At 38.1% G+C, this 24,102-nt stretch overlaps 1 protein-coding gene across 2 annotated transcripts in view; it reads left to right on the forward strand.

The window, feature by feature from the left end:
* SPATA6 (spermatogenesis associated 6) overlaps nucleotides 1-24,102 on the forward strand; it is a 181,915-nt gene that overhangs the window by 25,379 nt on the left and 132,434 nt on the right. For both annotated transcript variants that reach the window (XM_070368091.1, XM_070368092.1), the window contains exons 2-3: nucleotides 2,389-2,526; nucleotides 4,008-4,056. In XM_070368091.1, the coding sequence (XP_070224192.1) occupies nucleotides 2,389-2,526; nucleotides 4,008-4,056 (187 nt within the window). The remainder of the gene's footprint in view (nucleotides 1-2,388; nucleotides 2,527-4,007; nucleotides 4,057-24,102) is intronic.

Genomic DNA, 24,102 nt, shown 5'->3' on the forward strand with positions numbered 1-24,102 from the left:
GCTATAATTATCCATATGACTGTTTTAAGTCAACCAGTTTGCTATTTATTTTCTGTTTGTTCCATAGGATTGTCTTTAAACCTTCTTTTAATGCCTTCTTTTTGGAATGTTCCATGGTATTCCTTTAAAGAAGGGCAGAATTTGTAGAATTGTAGATAAGAAAAAAATGTCATGTCTTCTTACATATACAACAAATTGGGAAAACACTCAGCAGTTTCCAGTGAGGATAATTAGAGCTATACTGTGCAGTATAAACTAGTTGCACTAAGTAAGTCATAAATTATAAATGATAAATTAACTTTATAATAATTTTACTTAATTCAGTATATCAAAGTATTATCCTTTCAACATGTAGTTAATATAAAAGTTGTTAATGAGATATTTTATACTTTTTTTGGTAAAAATTCCTTAAAATATTTTAGAACAAGTCTTCAAAAATCTTCAAAATCTTGTGTTTTATAATAACCATCATCTCAATTTGGAGCAGTCACATCTGTAAGCATAGCAGATATGTAGAAGGACTCTAACAGGTTTCGTTTAAATGAGGCAGTAGAAAATGAAGCTTTCAGACAGAGTGAAATTTCTGAGGACCTTGATTGATTTTAATAATCAGTAGTTAATTATTAGGACAAAAGTACAAAATAGAATAAGAGGTAGATAGACTCAAAGTAACTGGCATAGAAAATAATTTTAGCTGCTATATAACAAAGGGACATGAAGTGACTCATTTATTGTGTGACTTTAAGTAGTAAATTACCTTGTCTTTATTGGGGGTCTAGAAGGGGACGACAGAGGATGAGATGGCTGGATGGCATCACTGACTCGATGGACGTGAGTCTGGGTGAACTCCGGGAGTTGGTGATGGACAGGGAGGCCTGGCATGCTGTGATTCATGGGGTCGCAAAGAGTCAGACACGACTGAGCGACTGAACTGTTTCCCTACATAAAAAATTTGAAGCTTTACTAGATTATTTCTAAGTTGCTTTTTAATACTGAGAGTCTGAGTATTTGGATACATTAATGAGGAAATTAGAGTTTCTGTTCTCAGGAGTTTATAGTCAAGTTAAAGAGGTGCTGCTGCTGCTAAGTTGCTTCAGTCACATATGACTCTGTGCGACCCCATAGACGGCAGCCCACCAGGCTCCCCCGGCCCTGGGATTCTCCAGGCAAGAACACTTGAGTGGGTTGCCATTTCCTTCTCCAATGCATGAAAGTGAAAAGTGAAAGTGAAGTCGCTCAGTTGTGTCCAAGTCTTAGTGACCCCATGGACTGCAGCTCACCAGGCTCCTCCGTGCATGGGATTTTCCAGGCAAGAGTACTGGAGTGGGTCGCCATTGCCTTCTCCAGTTAAAGAGGTGAGGTGTACCTATTTGATTGACGTGCAGGGAGACAATAATTAGGGCCTTAAAAGAATTGTAAAATGCTATGAGAACCTACGACTTATTTACTTGAATATAATAAATTCACAACAAATGTTTGAATTAGAGTGAATTCAGTAGTGATAATTGGAAAATCAAGAGAAGTTTTGTGTATTGAGATGGCAGTTAATGAAAGCCTTGGGAGATAGACGTAGGTGAAGAGAAGATAGAATGGAGTAGTAATCCAGATAATGTGGCAAGAAATCCATGTATGTGTTCAGGAAATAATAACACATATACTCTGTAGTTTTAGGAGATATTGAGTAATATAGTTATGTGATAAATTGGATTCAAATCTTAGACAGTCTTCTATATTCTACTAAGGATAGTTGATCACTGGCAATGAAATATGGCAGAAACTGGAAAGACCTTGCTGTGTGTGTTTTAGAAACCCTACATCATTGTGTCAATCCTGAGAATAGTTAAGTACAGTTTTATATTTAAAAAATATTTCACAGGCTGGAAACTTTACAATTCATTTGCTTTGGAAGTTTGTCATATTTCTTTTGATGAAGGTGTATATGGGCTGTGACTTACGGCACTACAGGTCAGATTTGTGCTTTGTTTTGGTATCTTCTTGTCTTCTAGTATAGTGCTTTATTTCTGCTGAATCTTTATCCTTTGTGATTAAATGATGCTGAATAAGTTTATGTCAGCATTCTACATAAAGTGGAAGCCTAAGGCTAACTGTTTAAAACTATTAGTGTCTGTCCCAAGAGCCAGTACGTAGAGCTTCAAATGTCGCACAAGTAACCAAGTGGAAAATCATAGATTTCTCAGAGGGATGGAAGTTATAAAGGCATTTCATTTAACTCTGTAAACACTAGAATCTCTCTCTTTTTTTAACCTGTGCCACATTTTTATTAGCTTAGCAGACTAGTGTTTTTATGTAATGTTTGGTAAGTTATTTTAATATGATAGTTTAGGGAATTCATGAAGCAGTCACATTCATCTCTCTAATTTCTTCCAGGTAACTTGCCCAGGAGTGGTGCTGAAAGACAAGGAGGACATCTATCTTAGCATCTGTGTGTTTGGCCAATACAAAAAGACACAATGTGTCCCAGCCAATTTTCCATTGGTCTTCAATGCCAGAATGGTGTTTGAAAAGGTGAGTTCAAATATTCTATCAAAGGTTAACAAATTAAAAAATTAAAGTGGTTCCAAAATTTGAATATGCACTTTAATTGAAAAGATTTATGACTTAAATCTGGAAGCTTGAAAATAAGTATTCCTTATATTATACACTGAATCAGTTACCTCTTTTTCTTGATGTATCAGTTTACTTCTAAAATTGTCTTAGTGGTCTTTATGTAAAAAATAGCACCTTGAATTATAAATACTTATCTTAGAGAGAAAGGGGAGATTTTAATAGGGAAGAATACGTCATATTTTACTTATGGCTGTCTTGTGCTGCTTCTTTCTTTAGATCTCTTTTTTTTTTTTCCCTTGAATCTGATGCTTTTGATTAATTCTTACCAATTGTATTCCTCACCTTTGTTTCCTTTCCGACTTCCCTCCTTCTTTCCTTCCCTTTCTTCCCTTCCTCCTTACTTCCTTTCTTATTTTCCTTTCTCTTCTCCAGGAATAAATACTGAGTACCAGCTCTGTTCTATGTACTATTCTAGGTACTGAATAAATAAGACAAACATTTTCCCCTCTTGGAGCTTTCATTATAATAGGAAAAACAAACAGTAATCAAGTAAATGCATGAGTAATACACTTTTAGATGGTGAGTGTCATGAACTGTGGTGTCGGAGAAGACTCTTGAGAGTCCCTTGGACTGCGAGATCCAACCAGTCCATCCTAAAGGAAATCAGTCCTGAATATTCATTGGAAGGATTGATGTTGAAGCTGAAACTCCAATACTTTGGCCACCTGATGCGAAGAACTGACTCATTTGAAAAGATCCTGATGCTGGGAAAGATTGAAGGTGGGAGGAGAAGGGGACGACAGAGGATGAGATGGTTGAATGGCATCACTGACTCAATGGACATGAGTTTGAGTAAACTCTGGGAGTTGATGATGGAACAGGGAGGCTTGGCATGCTGCAGTCCATGGGGGTGCAAAGAATTGAACACAACAGCGACTAAACTGAACTGAGTTGTCATGAAGAGAATAAAGGGAGGGTAAGGGAACAGAGGGATTAAGAGGATTGTCTGTTTTGAAGGTGGTGGTCAGAGAAGGCAATAACATTGAAATTGAGTCTGAATTATGAGGTAGTATTTAAATGTCTAGGGTAGAAGCATTCTAAGCAGAGGAACAGCAAATATAAAGGTGTCTTCTTGGGAATAAGCTTACTGAGCAGGAGGAACAGCAAGAAGGCAAATATGACCATGGTAACAAAGAGAGGACTGCTAGCAGATGAAATTGGAGAGGGAAGCAGAGCCAGCTGTAATTTTTTTTTGTTGGTAAAATCTTGCATGGTGATCATGGGAAACAGAGAAGTGACAATTCTCAATAATGTCAAAAGTTTCTTTGGTTGGGAAAGGAATATTCTGGTAAAGAGAAGGAAAGCACAAAGCCTGTCTCATATATGTCTTCCTTTTACTTTCTCTTCTCCATCCTTCTTCTCTCTGCCTTCTCTCATAGGTGTTCCCTGAAGCAGTGGACCCTGGAGATGTGGTTGCACAGCTTGAATGTAAGTTTTTAACTCTTAATTCCTGATTCTGAGAGATTTTAGAATTATGATATTTAGTCCTGAGTTAGATAAAAGTCAAAGAGGGTCTAATAAGAACTTGATAAATCTCAAGGTGAGGCCTTTTTTTTTTTCCTACTTTTTTTAGAATTTCGGAATATACCTGGAAGCAATAATAAAAAAAAATACATGTGCTGCAGAGATGGGGAATCTTTCCTTTTTCTGGGTTTGATCTGTAAATAACAAAAAGAGTTATTTGAACTTTTTATTGACTAAGATGTTATGGGTTGTTAATGATGTAAGGATTATGATTCGTGTTAAGTGGGATTCTGCCCTGCATACAAAAATCTGTCTTTAACCTCATCGTGTTGCAAGTCAGTTCAGTTCAGTTCAGTCGCTCATTCATGTCCGACTCTTTGCAACCCCATGAACCTCAGCATGCCAGGCTCCCTGTCCATCACCAACTCCTGGAGTTCACCCAAAGCCATGTCTGTTGAGTCAGTGATGCCATCCAATCATCTCATCCTCTGTCGTCCCCTTCTCCTCCTGCCCTCATTCTTTCCCAGCATCAGGGTCTTTTCAAATGAGTCAGCTCTTTGCATCAGGTGGCCAAAGTATTAGAGTTTCAGCTTTAACATCAAGTCAAGAGAGTAAATAATAGAAGATTAAAGTAATAGTAGCTTAAAATATATATTTGCTTTTGTGTTTTTATTGTACATAGTATATAAATCAATTATTTGAAAGCAACATTTTCAAGGTTGTGGTTAGCAGTAAGTTCCTCAAAGTGCTAGGAACCAACTATAAAAAGATCCAGTTATTTGTGGGAACATCAATGCAAAGTATATTGGGGAGAAGTTATTCAAGTTTTGAATATGAAGTGAAAAGCTCTATTACTTATCTTTGTAATCAGAAAGGGATTAGGAATTACCAGATTGGTCTAATGTATAACTGTGGCTCAAAACACCAACGATATTGAGCCTCATTAGTGTCAGCTGTCCCTTCCATGGGGTTTGCACCCCACTGGGAGTCTGGCAATATAGAAACATTGCAACTTGGCACCATGCTAGAATATGGATAGAAATAGGGCTGGTTCATTTCTACCCTTGGAAATCCTTCTCCAGGAGATCTTTCCTACACAGGGATCAAACCCAGATCTCCTACATTGCAGGCAGATTCTTTGCCATTTGAGCCACCAGGTGCTAGTGGGTAAATGGCTTATAATTTTTTTGAACATCTTGTTCAGTATCTGATAAACTGTACATCTCAGAAAATATGAAGATAATTATTTCTCTCATCATGCTGAAATTTTGTTAAACATAATTATTTTTCTCTTTGATTTGAAATTTAGGAACTCTAAGAAGGGTACTTGATGATTATTATTATCTGGAATCTTTCTTGCCTTGATTTCCCTGATTCAATTTTGCTGTTAAGTCTCTTCTCTTGTCACTGATATTCTACTTTTTGGTATCTTTCTCAAATTCATGTTTGTCCGTCCTGTCTTTAAATATTGGCATTCTTCTGGCTTTACTTCTGTGGTCTCTCTTTACTTAGTTTCTACTCTCTCCTTATATGATATTCTCCAAGCACTTGGCTTCATGTTTTACCTGTCTTTTGTTTTTAACCTGTCTTCTGATGACTTCACGAGAGTCTTTATCCCTGACCTCTCTGGTGAGCTTTGGGCTCCTTTTTCTCTTATTTTCTTCTCAGTTTTGCAACTTTTTGTTGTGTCCTAACCTTACTGATATGAAAATTAAAACCATACTAAAAGTAGAAAGGATGGAGTGCTGAAATCCCATAATACCTATCAGCTTTAATAGTTTTTGACATTTGCCTATTGTACTGTATGTTAACCCTTGAAAGGTTGTTGCTGAACCACGAAAGACGCTGGGATTCTTGGCCTTCGGAGGAGAAGAATTCAATCCGGAGCCAGAGACAAGGCTTGATCACTCAGAGCTTTTGTGTAATAAAGTTTTATTAAAGTATAAAAGAGATAGAGAAAGCTTCTGGCACAGTTATCAGAAGTGGGACAGAGAGTGCCCCCCCCTTGCTAGTGTTAGCAATGGAATTATATACCTTTTAATTAGTTATTACAATGAATCAAAAGAATGTCTGGAGTTTGTGAAAATTTTACTAGACCCACTCCCACAATTTACATTTTATGATAACAAGATTAGAATTTAACAATAGAAAGATACTACCAGACCTACTCCCATAATATACATTCTAAACTATCAAGACTAGTCAGAACATTTTCAGGAAGGAGAAACTATCCTCAAGCAGGATACATTGTTGTTGTATAATCCCTAGTACAGAGTTTAAACTGAGTTGTGTAATTGACTAAGACTAAGAAGGCAATCATAAGGGATTTGATTTAGGTCATACCTGAATGGTCTAGTGGTTTTCCCTACTTTCTTCAATTTAAGTCTGAATTTGGTAATAAAGAGTTCATGATCTGAGCCACAGTCAGCTCCCGGTCTTGTTTTTGTTGACTGTATAGAGCTTCTCCATCTTTGGCTGAAAAGAACATAATCAGTCTGATTTCAGTGTTGACCATCTAGGGATGTCCACGTGTAGAGTCTTCTCCTATGTTGTTGGAAGAGGGTGTTTGCTATGACCAGTGCATTTTCTTGGCAAAACTCTATTAGTCTTTGCCCTGCTTCATTCCGTATTCCAAGGCCAAATTTGCCTGTTATTCCAGGTGTTTCTTGACTTCCTACTTTTGCATTCCAGTCCCTATAAAGAAAAGGACATCTTTTTTGGGTGTTAGTTCTAAAAGGTCTTGTAGGTCTTCATAGAACCGTTCAACTTCAGCTTCTTCAGCATTACTGGTTGGGGCATAGACTTGGATTACTGTGATATTAAATGGTTTGCCTTGGAAACGAACAGAGATCATTCTGTCATTTTTGAGATTGCATCCAAGTACTGCATTACGGACTCTTTTGTTGACCATGATGGCTACTCCATTTCTTCTGAGGGATTCCTGTCCGCAGTAGTAGATATAATGGTCATCTGAGTTAAATTCACCCATTCCAGTCCATTTCAGTTCGCTGATTCCTAGAATGTTGACATTCACTCTTGCCGTCTCTTGTTTGACCACTTGCAATTTGCCTTGATTTGTGGACCTGACATTCCAGGTTCCTATGCAATATTGCTCTTTATAGCATCAGACCTTGCTTCTATCACCAGTCGCACCCACAACTGGGTATTGTTTTTGCTTTGGCTCCATCCCTTCATTCTTTCTGGAGTTATTTCTCCACTGATCTCCAGTAGCATATTGGGCACCTACTGACCTGGGGAGTTCCTCTTTCAGTATCCTATCATTTTGCCTTTTCATACTGTTCATGGGGTTCTCAAGGCAATAATACTGAAGTGGTTTGCCATTCCCTTCTGCAGTGGACCACATTCTGTCAGGTCTCTCCACCGTGACCCGCCCATCTTGGGTGGCCCCACAGGGCATAGCTTAGTTTCATTGTGTTAGACAAGGCTGTGTAGGGAAAAACCAGTAGACCATTCAGATATGACCTAAATCAAATCCCTTATGATTATACAGTGGAAGTGAGAAATAGATTTAAGGGACTAGATCTGATAGACAGAGTGCCTGATGAACCATGGACAGAGGTTCATGACATTGACAAGAGACAGGGATCAAGACCATCCCCAAGAAAAAGAAATGCAAAAAAGCAAAATGGCTGTCTGAGGAGGCCTTACAAATAGCTGTGAAAAGAAGAGAAGCGAAAAGCAAAGGAGAAAAAGAAAGATATAAGCATCTGAAGGCAGAGTTCCAAAGAATAGCAAGGAGAGATAAGAAAGCCTTCCTCAGCAATCACTGCAATGAAATAGAGGAAAACAATAGAATGGGAAAGACTAGAGATCTCTTCAAGAAAAGTAGAGATATCAAGGGAACATTTCATGCAAAGATGGGCTCGATAAAGGACAGAAATGGTATGGACCTAACAGAAGCAGAAGATACTAAGAAGAGGTGGCAAGAATGCACAGAACTGTACAAAAAAGATCTTCATGACCCAGATAATCAGGATGATGTGATCACTCACCTAGGGCCAGACATCCTGGAATGTGAAGTCAAGTGGGCCTTAGAAAGCATGACTATGACAAAGCTAGTGGAGGTGATGGAATTCCAGTTGAGCTCTTTCAAATCCTGAAAGATGATGCTGTGAAAGTGCTGCACTCAATATGCCAGCAAATTTGGAAAACTCAGCAGTGGCCACAGGCCTGGAAAAGGTCAGTTTTCATTCCAATCCCAAAGAAAAGCAATGCCAAAGAATGCTCAAACTACTGCACAATTGCACTCATCTCACATGCTAGTAAAGTAATGCTCAAAATTCTCCAAGCCAGGCTTCAGCAATACGTGAACCGTGAACTTGCTGATGTTCAAGCTGGTTTTAGAAAAGGCAAAGGAACCAGAGATCAAATTGCCAACATCCGCTGGATCATGAAAAAAGCAAGAGATTCCAGAAAAACATGTATTTCTGCTTTATTGACTATGCCAAAGCCTTTGACTGTGTGGATTACAATACTGTGGAAAATTCTGAAAGAGATGGGAATACAAGACCACCTGACCTGCCTCTTGAGAAATCTGTATGCAGGTCAGGAAGCAACAGTTAGAACTGGACATGGAACAACAGACTGGCTCCAAATAGGAAAAGGAGTACGTCAAGACTGTATATTGTCACCCTGCTTATTTAACTTATATGCAGAGTACATCATGAGAAACGCTGGACTAGAGGAAGCACAAGCTGGAATCAAGATTTCTGGAAGAAATATCAATAACCTCAGATATGCAGATGACACCACCCTTATGGCAGAAAGTGAAGAGGAACTAAAAAGCCTCTTGATGAAAGTGAAAGAGAAGAGTGAAAAAGTTGGCTTAAAGCTCAACATTCAGAAAATGAAGATCATGGCATCTGGTCCCATCACTTCATGGGAAATAGATGGGGAAACAGTGGAAACAAACTTTATTTTTCGGGGCTCCAAAATCACTGCAGATGGTGATTGCAGCCATGAAATTAAAAGATGCTTACTCCTTGGAAGGAAAGTTATGACCAACCTAGATAGCATATTCAAAAGCAGAGACATTACTTTGCCAACAAAGGTCCATCTAGTCAAGGCTATGATTATTCCACTGGTCATGTATGGATGTGAGACTTGAGACTGTGAAGAAGGCTCATGCTTTTGAACTGTGGTGTTGGCAAAAACTCTTGAGAGTCCCTTGGACTGCAAGGAGATCCAACCAGTCCATTCTGAAGGAGATCAGCCCTGGGATTTCTTTGGAAGGAATGATGCTAAAGCTGAAACTCCAGTAGTTTGGCCACCTCATGCAAAAAGTTGACTCATTGGATAAGACTCTGATGCTGGGAGGGATTTGGGGCAGGAGGAGAAGGGGACAACAGAGGATGAGATGGCTGTATGGCATCACTGAGTCGATGGATGTGAGTTTGAGTGAACTCCGGGAGTTGGTGATGGACAGGGAGGCCTGGCGTGCTGCGATTCATGGGTTCGCAAAGAGTCGGACATGACTGAGCAACTGAAGTGAACTGAAGAAGGCAATGGCAACCCACTCCAGTACTCTTGCCTGGAAAATTCCATGGACGGAGGAGCCTGGTAGGCTGCAGTCCATGGAGTCAGGAAGAGTTGGACACAACTGAGCGACTTCATTTTGACTTTTCACTTTCATGCATTTGAGAAGGAAATGGCAATCCACTCCAGTGTTCTTGCCTGGAGAAGCCCAGGGACCACGGAGCCTGGTGGGCTGCGGTCTATGTTGTCACACAGAGTTGGACATGACTGAAGTGACTTAGCAGCAGCAGCAAGAAATGTAGACAAAAAAGTTTGTCCTTTCCTCCTCCTTGAGAATTCCAGACCCCATCTCCACTTTGAGAGGCCCAGACCCCTTTCTCCTCCTTGGGGACCCTGGACTTCTTATCAGTCTGCCTAGGAATTGACTCTCTCACCCTGACACTTAAAGAAAAGTTGGAATATTTAAAAGAAAATTCATACATACATTATTTCATTGCAAATATTCTGGCATGACCTCTAATTGATAGTTTTTTTTTTTTTTTAAAATAAAACCTCTATACTGGTATCATACCTAACAAAATTAGTAATAGTTCCCTGTTAACATCAAATATTTAGTCATTGTGCAAATTTCTCCAATTGTCATCAAAATGTCTTTATACAGTTGTTTTGTTAAAATCAGGATCCCATTGGTTCATATTCTGTTTATGGCTATTTAGCTCTTAGGTTTATTTTTTTCTGTAATAGTATCTCTCACTTTCCCTCCGCCCCCGCTAATGCTTGAGTTTTTTAGAAAAATCAAGTTCTTTAGCATATCCTATAGTTTGGATTTGGTTGATTGCTTCCTTAAAGTGTTGTTTAGCTTATTCATCACTTGTATTATGTAAATGGATAATTAGAGCTAAAGGTTTTGTTTAATTCGTGCCTATTTTATTTTCTTTGGGCAAGAGTGTTATGTAAACTGATTAGACCTAAAGGTTTGGTTCAATTCAGGCTTCTTTTTTTTCCCCCTAGAAGAATCCTTCATAATTGGTGTTCTGTACTTATTACATCATATCAGGTGGCATATAATATCTGATTGTCTTAAGTTTGGTGATATTAAGATTGATCTTTTTTGCTTCAGGCAGTATCAGCCTGATGTTATTCCATAATAAATTTCCTCTACAGTCTTTCATCTGATAGCTTTAGTATTCCTTGATACCCATGTTTTCATTAGCAGTTACCAAATGTGGTTTTTCTAATATTGTCTTTTTTCTGTATTTGTTAGCTGGAATTCTTCTATTAAAATATTTCCCTCATCAGCAATGTGGTTGGTGGTTTAGTCGCTAAGTTGTGTCCGACTCTTGTGACCCAATGGACTGTAGCCCACCAGTTCTTCTGTCCATGGGATTCCTGGCAAGATTATTGGAGTGGGTTGCCATTCCTTCTCCATATCAACAAGGTAGTGAGCTTGAAATACTGTTCTTATATGAAAAGTGGGGTCATTTCTCCTTTCCTTCCTTAACAGCTATAGTGAGGTATAACTTACATATCACAAAATTTACCCATTGTAAATGTAGTTAAGTGATTTCTAGAAAATGTATATAGTTGTGAGCTATCACCACAATCCAGTTTAGAATATTCTATCACCTCATATTTCCTAATGCCTATTTGTACTCAGTTTCTATGTGTACTTCAGTCCCAACAACACTGATCTATTTTCTATCTTTGTATATTTTTCTTTCCTAGAAATTTTATTTAAATGGATTTATATAATATGTTGTCTTTTGTGTCTGACTTCTTTTACTTGGAATAATGTTTTTGAGGTTTATCCGTGTTGTTCTACATTTAGTAGTTCATTCCTTTTTGTTGATGAATGATACTCTATTCATAGAACTTTTTTTCCCCTTTCCATTCACTATTTGACGGATGTTTGGATTCTTTCAGTTTTTGACTATTATGAGCAATTTGCTATGAGTATATGGATGCATGCTGGGTTGTATGCTAAGTATATGTTTAACTTAAACTCTCAGCCTGCATTCTAAAGTTGAGTGTGTGCATGCTAAGTCACTTCAGTCATGTCCGACTCTTTGCAACCCTAAGGACTGTAGCCCGCCAGGCTCCTCTGTCCATGGGGTTCTCCAGGAAAGAATACTGGAGTGGCTTGCCATACCCTCCTCCAGAATATCTTCCCAACCCATGGACCAAACCTGTGTCTCTTGTGTCTCCTGCATTGGCAGATGTGTTCTTTACCACTAGCCCCACCCGAGAAGCCCTTTCTAAAGTTACTGTACCATTTTACATTCCCACCAGCAAAGTATGAACATGTTCCATATCATCCCCAAGATTTGATAATGTTAGTCTTTTTGGAATATAGTCATTCTGATGGATGTGTAGTGATTTCCCGTATTTTTAATTTGCATTTTAATACTCTTGAGCATCCTTCATATACCTTTTCTTATAAAATGCTTATTCAAATATTTTATCCATTTTGAACTGGGTAGTTTGTCTTCTTATCAAGTTTTTTTTTTTCTTTTTAAACATATTCTAAATATAAGTCTTTTATCAGATATAAGATTGGTAAATACTTCATCCTATTTTAATTTTTTCATTCTTTTAATGGTGTCTTCTTATGGCTCAGGGTAAAGAATCTGCCTGAAATGCAGGAGACCTGGGTTTGATCCTTGGATTAGGAATATCCTCTGGAGAAGAGAATAGCAACTCACTCCAGTATTCCTGCCTGGAAAAGCCCATGGACAGAGGAGCCTGGTGGGCTGCAGTCCATGGGGTTGCAAAGAGTTGAACACAACTGAGCGACTAACACTTTTCACTTTCTGAAGAACAAAGGAAGTCCACGTTAACAACTTTTTTTTTCCTTTAATGGGATCATATGTTTGGTGAAATGTTTGCTTTACCAAGGTCACAAAAATTTTCCCGTTTCTTCTACAAAGTTTATAATTTTTTTTCCTTTACATATATGCCTGTGGTCCATTATGAGTTAATTTTTCTGTGTACGGTGAGAGGTAAGGATCTGTTTTTGTTTTTTGTTTTGGTGGATTGTGCAAATGCTCAAGGATATCCAAGGACCCTCTTAAATTGGGCATTCTGATGAATGGTCAGATCCTTGAGTAACCTCAGACAGAGTGCTTGGAAAAGTCTTGGCACACAGGAAACACTTAAAATATCCTTGCTTATTTTTATTGGTAGTGTGTTATTACTCTTTATTATTTGGGAACTGCCACATTCTATTCATACCATATCTGAACCTGTAAGGAGCCTCTAGAGGCCCAGAACCACATTAAGTCTCTGGTGAAATATATATTTATAATACATAAATACAAAGTAATATATGAGGGCCAGTGACATTAAAAGCCATATAGGGTGATTTTGCATTCATAGAAAAGGCAGTCTCCTTAGGGAAATGGTTTTAATTCTGGAATTTACCAGAATAAAATTATAGTTATGATGAAAGCTATTTGTTGGGAGCCATTTTTAGGTAAGAAAGAGAATGAAAAGTTTGCTACCATGTAGACTTCTCTATTGAAACTGAATTTTCATCCTTTCTCATTGAAGGTTTGTAGGTTCTCTTCTGTAGATACACACTCTCTCTCTCTCTTACATAGCACACACTGTGTCTCTCACACACACAATGCACTTGAACCTTGGACAACACAGATTTGAGTTGCACAGGTCCACTTATACACAGATTTTTTCTATAGTAAATACTACAGTGCATGGTCTTTGATTGGTTGACTCCATGGATGCTGAACCACAGATTAGGAGGAACTACAGATACGGACTGTGGCTCAGATCATGAACTCCTTATTGCCAAATTCATACTTAAATTGAAGAAAGTAGGGAAAACCACTAGACCATTCAGGTATGACCTAAATCAAATCCCTTATGATTATACAGTGCAAGTGAGAAATAGATTTAAGGGACTAGATCTGATAGACAGAGTGCCTGATGAACTATGGATGGAGGTTTGTGACATTGTACAGGAGACAGGGATCAAGACCATCCCCAAGAAAAAGAAATACAAAAAAGCAAAATGGCTGTCTGGGGAGGCCTTACAAATAGCTGTGAAAAGAAGAGAAGGAAAAGCAAAGGAGAAAAGGAAAGATATAAGCATCTGAAGGCAGAGTTCCAAAGAATAGCAAGGAGAGATAAGAAGGCCTTCCTCAGCAATCAATGCAAAGAAATAGAGGAAAACAACAGAATGGGAAGGACTAGAGATCTCTTCAAGAAAATTAGAGATACCAAGGGAACATTTCATGCAAAGCTCGATAAAGAACAGAAATGGTATGGACCTAACAGAAACAGAAGATACTAAGAAGAGGTGGCAAGAATGCACAGAAGAACTGTACAAAAAAGATCTTCACAAGCCAGATAATCATGATGGTGTGATCACTCACCTAGAGCCAGATATCCTGAATGTGAAGTCAAGTGGGCCTTAGAAAGCATCACTACAAACAAAGCTAGTGGAGGTGATGGAATTCCAGTTGAGCTCTTTCAAATCCTGAAAGATGATGCTGTGAAAGTGCAGCACTCAATATGCCAGCAAATTTGGAAAACTCAGCAGTGGCCACAGGCCTGGAAAAGGTCAGTTTTCATTCCGATCCCAATGAAAGGCAATGCCAAAGAATGCTCAAACTACCACACAATTGCACTCATGTCACATGCTAGTAAAGTAATGCTCAAAATTCTCCAAGCCAGGCTTCAGCAATACGTGAAGCATGAACTTCCAGAAGTTCAAGCTGGTTTTAGAAAAGGCAGAGAAACCAGAGATCAAATTGCCAACATCCACTGGATCATGGAAAAAGCAAGAGAGTTCCAGAAAAACATCTATTCTGCTTTATTGACTATGCAAAGCCTTTGACTGTGTGGATCACGATAAACTGTGGAAAATTCTAAAAGAGATGGGAATACCAGACCACCTGACCTGGCTCTTGAGAAACCTATATGCAGGTCAGGAAGCAACAGTTAGAACTGGACATGGAACAACAGACTGGTTCCAAATAGGAAAAGGAGTATATCAAGGCTATATATTGTCACCCTGCTTATTTAACTTATATGCAGAGTACATCATGAGAAACGCTGGGCTGGATGAAGCACAAGCTGGAATCAAGATTTCTGGAAGAAATATCAATAACCTCAGATATGCAGATGACACCACCCTTATGGCAGAAAGTGAAGAGGAACTAAAGAGCCTCTTCATGAAAGTAAAAGAGGAGAGTGAAAAAGTTGGCTTAAAGCTCACCTTTCAGAACACTAAGATCATGGCATCCAGTCCCATCACTTCATGGCAAATAGATGGGGAAACAAATAAACAGACTTTATTTTTCGGGGCTCCAATATCACTGCAGATGGTGATTGCAGCCATGAAATTAAAAGATGCTTACTCCTTGGAAGGAAAGTTATGGTCAACCTAGATAGCATATTAAAAAGCATAGACATTACTTGCCAACAAAGGTCCATCTAGTCAAGGCTATGGTTTTTCCAGTGGTCGTGTATGGATCTGAGAGTTGGACTGTGAAGAAAGCTGAGCACCGAAGAATTGATGCTTTTGAACTGTGGTGTTGGAGAAGACTCTTGAGAGTCCCTTGGACTGCAAGGATATCCAAGCAGTCCATTCTAAAGCAGATCAGTCCTAGGTGTTCATTGGAAGGACTGATGCTGAAGCTGAAACTCCAATACTTTGGCCACCTCATGCAAAGAGATGACTCATTGGAAAAGACCCTGATGCTGGGAGGGATTGGGGGCAGGAGGAGAAGGGGATGACAGAGGATGAGATGGCTGGATGGCATCACTGACTTGATGGACATGAGTTTGAGTAAACTCTGGGAGTTGGTGATGGACAGGGAGTCCTGGTGTGCTGTGATTCATGGGCTCGCAAAGAGTCGGATAGGACTGAGCGACTCAACTGAACTGAACTGAAAAGATATGGAGGAACCACTTACACGGAGAAACCAATATGGAGGGCTGACTATAAGCTGTATGTGGATTTTTGCAGAGAAAATGGGCACCCCTGGCCCTCACATTGTTCAAGGGTGAGCTACATACTGCCACAAATATACGGCCTTCAAAGCTCTTCTTGCAGATGTGGGTATTGCTTGCTCCCTCTCTTCTCTCCAGTCCTTCCTCAAATTTATCATCATAATGAGAGATCTTTTCTCATCCAAGTATTTAATAATGGCATCGCCTTTTGGTCAATATCTCCATCTCTATCCTGTTGTCTTTAAGGTTATCCTATCTTCTAGCAGGATACTTTGCGCATAAGAGAGTGTTTTTAGTATTTCCACTAAGACAACAGCTGTGAAAAGGGTACTGCTCAGGGTAAATAGGGATGGAGATAGTCCTCCTGTTTTTCTTCTTAGCACTGATACATTATTTTTTATTTTTTCTCTCATCAGAATGATAGTTTCATAAGAGCATTGACTTTTCCTTTTTTGTGACTGCTGTGTGCATATGACAATACCTGATACATACTAGATGTTTAATGTTCAAAGGAGTTAAATAAAATACCATAAATATCATATAACTGCCTCTCATTACTCTTTTCATGAGTGCTGGAACTGTGCAATTGAAGGATACCTGTTTGTACTATAATCCTTTGATTAGGAAATATATTTTGTATTTGAAAATTTGTAATATATTAATAACTACCTTGGTATCATACCCTTCAACGTTTGGATAAAGAGAAGATAAGATCTTTATTTTTATTGCAGTAGATTACTAGCTGTCCCTATTGTTTTCTCTTGCCTATAGGGAAAAATAGCAGTTTCATTATAGCCCCTGCTTTATCGCTTCTGAGATTTGCTGCTTGTTTTGTGTCTGCAGTATTTAAAATGCTTTCACGTGAAGATTTGAAGCCTGAGAATAAATCCTTCAGTGTCTGTGAGTGAGAGACTCCCTGCCTCAGTCATCAGGAGAGCTTGTAGGACTCAGGATTCATATTTTAAATCCATGATGGCAAATGCATTCCCACCAATTGCCCTTGTAGTTAAAGCGGATAAATAGACATTTATTGGAAATTGTTATAGCGATTACTCTTGTTGGTACAAAGGATTAATGGTATTCTGGCACTGTCTCTTAAGAAGTTTACTATAGCTTTTGACTTGCTGCACATGACTAAGATTTCTGGAATACTGTAGTACATTTACTTTGTAACTCACACTGAAAGTACATGTAAAAATTTGAATTTTTACAGAGAAAGAAGGGAAATTGTCATTACTTAGTTATAAGATAAAAAAACAACAGTAAAATGGGACTAATTATATGTTCCAGTAATTGGAACTTACTATTTGGTTTCCAGGAACATTAGTTCTGTAAAAGCTTTTTCTTTAGTAATTTAAAGTCTTTCTTTTAAAAAATTTTTTTTTATAGAAGGATAATTGCTTTATAGAATTTTGTTGTTTTCCATCAAACCTCAACATGAATCAGCCATCAGTTCAGTTCAGTTCAGTCGCTCAGTCGTGTCTGACTTTTTGCGAGCCCATGAATCGCAGCACACCAGGCCTCCCTGTCCCTCCCAACTCCCAGAGTTTACTCAAACTCATGTCCATTGAGTCGGTGATGCCATCCAGCCATCTCATCCTCTGTCGTCCCCTTCTCCTCCTGCCCCCAATCCCTCCCAGCATCAGGGTCTTTTCCAATGAGTCAACTCTTTGCATGAGGTGGCGTTTCAGCCTCAGCATCAGTCCTTCCAATGAACACCTAGGACTGGTCTCCTTTAGGATGGACTGGTTGGACCTCCTTGCAGTCCAAGGGACTCGCAAGAGTCCTCTCCAGCACCACAGTTCAAAAGCATCAATTCTTCAGTGCTCAGCCTTCTTTACAGTCCAACTCTCAGATCCATCCATGACCACTGGAAAAACCATAGCCTTGACTAGATGGACCTTTGTTGGCAAAGTAATATCTCTGCTTTTAATATGCTATCTAGGTTGACCATGACTTTCCTTCCAAGGAGTAAGCATCTTTTAATTTCATGGCTGTAATCACCAAATGCAGTGATTTTGGAGCTCCCCAAAATAAAGTGACACTGTTTCCACTGTTTCTCCATCTATTTGCCATGAAGTGATGGGACCAGATGCCATGATCTTAGTTTTCTGAATGTTGAGCTTTAAGCCAACTTTTTCACTCTCCTCTTTCACTTTCATCCATAGTTATACATATATCCTCTCCCTTTTGAACCTCCCTCCCATCTCCCTCCCCATCCCACCCCTCTAGATTGATGCACAGCCCTGGTTTAAGTTTCCTGAGCCATACAACAAATTCCCATTGGCTATCTATTTTATGTATGTTAATGGAAGTTTCCATGTTACTCTTTCCATACATCTCACCCTCCCCTCCCTTCTCCCCATGTCTATAAGTCTATTCTCTATGTCTGTTTCTCTACTGCTGCCCTGTAAATAAATTCTTCAGTACCATTTTTCTGGATTCCGTGTATATGTGTAAGAATACAATGTTTATCTTTCTCTTTATGACTCACTTCACTCTGTATAATAGGTTTTAGGTTCATCCACCTCATCAAAACTGACTCAAATACGTTCCTTTTTATGGCTGAGTAATATTCCATTGTGCATTTGTACCACAACTTCTTTATCCATTCATCTGTTGATGGACATCTAGGTTACTTCCATGCTCTAGCTATTGTAAATAGTGCTTCAATGAATAATGGGATACATGAGTCTTTTTCAATTTTGGTTCCTCAGGGTATATACTAGGAGTGGGATTGCTGGGTTATATGGTGGTTTTATTCCTAGTTTTTAAAGGAATCTCCATACTGTCTTCCATAGTGGCTGTATCAGTTTGTCTTCCCACCAACAGTGCAAGAGCATTCCCTTTTCTCCACACCCTCTCCAGCATTTATTGTTTGTAGACTTTTTGATGATGGCCATTCTGACCAGTGTGAGGTGATATCTCATTGTAGTTTTTATTTGTATTTCTCTAATAATGAGTGATGTTGAGCATCTTTTCATGTGTTTGTTAGCCATCTGTGTGTCTTCTTTGGAGAAATGTCTATTTAGGTCTCTCCCCCACTTTTTGATTGGATTATTTGTTTTTCTGATATTGAGTTCTATGAGCTGCTTGTATATTTTGGAAATTAATCGTTTGTCAGTTGTTTTAGTTGCTATTATTTTCTCCCATTCTGAGGGTTGTCTTTTCACCTTGCTTAAAGTTTCTTTGCAGTGCAAAAGCTTTTAAGTTTAATCAGGTCTCACTTGATTACTTTTGTTTTTATTTCCGTTACTCTAGGAGGTAGGTCATAGAGGATCTTGCTTTGTTTTATGTTGGAGTGTTCTGCCTATGTTTTTGTCTAACAATTTCATAGTTTTTGGTCTTACATTTAGGTCTTTAATCCATTTTGAGTTTATCTTTGTGTATGGTGTTAGGAAGTGTTCTAATTTCATTCTTTTACATGTAGCTGTCCAGTTTTCCCAGCACCATTTATTGAAGAGGCTGTCTTTGCCCCATTGTATATTCTTGCCTCCTTTGTCAGAAATGAGGTACCCATGGGTGGATGGGTTTATTTCTGGGCTTTCTATCTTGTTCCAATGGTCTGTATTTCTGTTTTTGTGTCAGTAACATACTGCCTTGATGACTGTAGCTTTGAAATACAATCTGAAGTCAGGAAGATTGATTCCTCCAGCTCCATTCTTCTTTCTCAAGACTGCTTTGGTTATCTGGGGTCTTTTGTATTTCCATATGAATTGTGAAATTTTTTGCTCTAGTTCTGTGAAAAATACCATTGGTAATTTGACAGGGATCACATTGAATCTGTAGATTGCATTTGGTAGTATAGTCATTTTTACAATATTGATTCTTCCTACCAGGAACATGGAATATCTCTCCATCTGTTTATGTTATCTTTGATTTCTTTCATCATTGTCTTATAATTTTATGTGTACAGTTCTTTTGTCTCCTTAGGTAAGTTTATTCCTAGGTATTTAATTCTTTTTGTTGCAGTGGTGAATGGGATTGATTCCTTAATTTCTCTTTCTGATTTTTCATTGTTAGTATATAGAAATGCAGGTGATTTCTGTGTATTGATTTTATATCCTGCAACTTTGCTAAATTCACTCATTAGCTCTAGTAATTTTCTGATACTATCTTTAGGGTTTTCTATGTACAGTATCATGTCATCTGCAAACAGTGAGAGCTTTACTACTTCTTTTCTGATCTGGATTCCTTTTATTTCTTTTTCTTCTCTGATTGCTGTAGCTACGACATCCAAAACTATGTTGAATAATAGTGGTGCAAGTGGACACCCTTGTCTTGTTCCTCATCTTAGGGGGAATGCTTTCAGTTTTTCACCATTGAGAATAATGTTTGCTGTAGACTTATCATATATGGCCTTTACTATGTGAAGGTAGGTTCCTTCTATGCCCACTTTTTGAAGAGTTTATTCATAAATGGGTGCTGAATTTTGTCAAAGGATTTTTCTGCATCTATTGAGATTATCATATGGTTTTTACCTTTCAGTTTGTTAATATGGTGTACCACATTGATTTGCTTATATTGAAGAATCCTTGCATTCCTGGAATAAACCCAACTCGATCATGGCATCTGAGCTTTTGATGTGTTGCTGAATTCTGTTTGCTAACATTTTGTTGAGCATTTTTGCATCTGTGTTCATCAGTGATATTGGACTATAGTTTTTTTTTTTTTGTTGTCTTTGTCTGGTTTTTGTATCAGGTTAATTGGCCTTGTAGAATGAGTTTGGAAGTGTTCCTTCCTCTGTAATTTTTTGAAAGAGTTTTAGAAGGATAAGTATTAGCTCTTCTCTAAATGTTTGATAGAGTTCTCCTGTGAAGCCATCTGGTCCTGGACTTTCATATTTTGGGAGATTTTTGAACACAGCTTCAATTTCAGTGCTTATAATTGAGTTGTTCATAATTTCTCTCTCTTCCTGGTTCAGTTTTGGAAGATTGAACTTTTCTAAGAATCTGTCCATTTCTTCCAGGTTATCCATTTTATTGCCATATAGTTGTTCATAATAGTCTCTTATAATCATTTGTATTTCTGCATTGTTTTTTGTTACCTCTCCTTTTTCATTTCTAATTTTGTTGATTTGATTCTTCCCTCTTTTTTTCTTGATGAGTCTGGCTTGTCAATTTTGTTTATCTTTATAAAGATTTGTCAATTTTGTTTATCTTCTCAAAGAACCCACTTTTAATTTCATTAATCTTTACTATTGTTTCTTTCATTTCTTTTTCATTTATTTCTGCTCAGATCTTTATGATTTGTTTCTTTCTACAACCTTGAAACCTGGGAAAAAGAGACCTCAAACACAATAAGATTTTAAAAAATAGTGAAAAGATAGAGAAATACTACACAAAGGAAGGAACAAACTAGAAACACAGAAGTCCAAGTAAATGAAGAGGAAATAGGCAAACTACCTAAAAAAGAATTCAAAATAATTATAGTAAAGATGATCAAAAACCTTGAAAACAAAATGGAGAAAATGCAAGAATCAATTAACAAAGACCTAGAGGAATTAGAGAATAAGCATACCTAGACAACACAATTATTGAAATTAAAAATACTCTAGAAGGAATCAATAGCAGAATATCTGAAGCAGAAGAATGAATCAGTGAGCTGGAAGATAAAATGGTGGAAATAACTTCTCAAGAGCACAATAAAGTAAAAAGAATGAAAAGAACCGAGGATAGTTGCAGAGATCTCTGGGACAATATCAAATGCACCAATATTTGAATTATAGGGGTCCCAGATGAAGAAGAGAAGAAGAAAGGGTATGAGAAAATTTTTGAAGAGATTATAGTTGAAGATTTCCCCAACATGGAAAAGGAAATAGTCGAATCCAAGAGGCACAAAGAGTGCTATACAGGATAAACCCAAGGAGAAACACGCCAAGACACATATTAATCAAACTAACAAAGACTAAACACAAAGAAAGAATATTAAAAGCAGCAAGGGAGAAGCAACAAGTAACATTCAAGGGAAACCCCATATGCTTAACAGCTGATCTTTCAGCCGAAACTCTGCAGGCCAGAAAGGAATAGCAGGATATATTTGAAGTACCAAAAGGGAAAAATCTATAACCAGGATTACTGTAGCCAGCAAAGATCTCATTCAAAATTGATGGAGAAATAAAAAGCTTTTCAGACAAGCAAAAGTTAAGAGAATTCCATACCACCAAACCAGCTTTACAACAAATGTTAAAGGGACTTATATAGTCAAGAAATAGAAGAGAAGAAAAAAGATCTACAAAATCAACCCCAAACAATTAAAATGGCAATAGGAACATCCAGTTCCAGTTCCAGTTCAGTTGCTCAGTTGTGTCCAACTCTTTGCGGCCCCATGAACCACAGCACACCAGGCCTCCTTGTCCATCACCAACTCCTGGAGTCCACCCAAACCCATGTCCATTGAGTTGGTGGTGCCATTCAACCATCTTATCCTCTGTCGTTCCCTTCTCCTCCTGCCCTCAAGTTTTTCCCAGAGGTGCCACTAATTACTAAGTCTATTGGGGTTCCTCTAGGATGGAGATTTCAGTGTGAACTTTATTGTAGGGTGATTTCTTGAGCTATTTTATTGGAAATTATGTCAGCATCTTTTAATGTCTTTTCTCTTCAGCAGATCGTATTCAGTAGAAAAATCATTTACATATTTCTCCTGGAAGCTATATACTTGATGACCTGTTTTTAGAACCTTGTGGTGTAAGGACCTATAGTAAAATCTCATTACATAGCTGAGATTCTTAATCTACCTGTTTTCATTTGTACTTGCTGTTTCCATGACAGTGAGGACAACAGTGACTATTACTGTTACTTCTTTTTCTCTTCCTCCTAACCCTCTTTTTCCCTCTGCTTCTCCTTTCTCTAAAAAACTTTCAATTCGTCTCCCCTTACCCTCCTGTTCTAACTCTTTAGAGAATAACTCCCTCTCATGTGTCTGAGAATGGGTAAGGGCAGTTTCCTAGCAGTAAGTTAGAAGAAGGATATGGGGTAGACTGTTTCTGAAATTTTCAGTTATTTCTCTGGTTTTAGCTCCACTGATTTTGTCATTGCCAAAGGTACATTGTACCACCAATTGCTATGTTTTTTAGGAGTTCTTTAGTATAAAAAAGCTTGCTTCTAAGCTTTTCTCTCTATTGGCTTAAGGTTCTTTCTTTAGGCTGTTAACTCAGTTACCACTTTTGTTCAAATTTTTTTCTCTTTAGTTTTGTCATTGTGAGTTGGTGTGTATGTGTGTGTTTAATTCCTTTATTCATTTAGTGAGAGTTCAGAAAGGAACTATATGCATACATTTAACCTGCTATCTCTAACAGTAGCTGACTGAAATATTACAGTATGACCACCTGTGTAACTGCAACCTAGGTCAAGAATTAGAACATTGCCAAATTTCAGAAAACCTACCTTATACTCTCTAACCTCTATTCAATATCACAGTAATCGAAGTCTATGCCCCAACCAGTAATGCTGAAGAAGCTGAATGGTTCTATGAAGACCTATAAGTCCTTCTAGAATTAACACCCAAAAAAGATGTCCTTTTCATTATAGGGGACTGGAATGCAAAAGTAGGATATCAAGAAACACCTGGTCTTGGAGTACAGAATGAAGCAGGGCAAACACTAATAGAGTTCTGCCAAGAGAAGGCACTGGTCATAGCAAACACCCTCTTCCAACAATACAAGAGAAGACTACACATGGACACCAACAGATGTTCAACACTGAAATCATATTGATTATATTTTTTGCAGCCAAAGATGGAGAAGCTCTATACAGTCAGCAAAAATAAGACTGGGAGCTGACTGTGGCTCAGATCATGAACTCCTTATTGTCAAATTTAGACTTAAATTGAAGTAGGGAAAATCACTAGACTACTCAGGTATGATCTAAATCAAATCCCTAATGATTATTCAGTGAAAGTGAGAAATAGATTAAAGGGACTAGATCTGATAAAGAGTGCCTGATGAACAATGGATGGAGGTTCCTGACATTGTACAGTAGACAGGGATCAAGACCATCCCCAAGAAAAAGAAATGCAAAAAAGCAAAATGGCTGTCTGAGGAGGCCTTACAAATAGCCATGAAAAGAAGGGAAGCGAAAAGCAAAACAGAAAAGGAAAGATATACCCATTTGAATGCAGAGTTCCAAAGAATAGCAAGGATAGATAAGAAAGCCTTCCTCAGTGATCAGTGCAAAGAAATAGACGAAACAATAGAATGGGAAAGTCTAGAGATCTATTCAAGAAAATTAGAGATACCAAGGGAACATTTCATGCAAAGATGGGCAATAAAGGACAGAAATGGTGTGGACCTAACAGAAGCAGAAGATATTAAGAAGAGGTGGCAAGGATACACAGAAGAACTGTACAAAAAAGATCTTCATGACCCAGATAACCATGATGGTGTGGTCACTCACCTAGGGCCAGACATCCTGGAATGTGAAGTCAAGTGGGCTTTAGAAAGCATCACTATGAACAAAGCGAGTGGAGATGATGGAATTCCAGTTGAGCTATTTCAAATCCTGAAAGATGATGCTGTGAAAGTGCTGGACTCAATATGCCAGC

This window comes from Bos mutus, chromosome 3, assembly GCF_027580195.1.
Source record: "Bos mutus isolate GX-2022 chromosome 3, NWIPB_WYAK_1.1, whole genome shotgun sequence".
NCBI lineage: Eukaryota > Metazoa > Chordata > Mammalia > Artiodactyla > Bovidae > Bos > Bos mutus.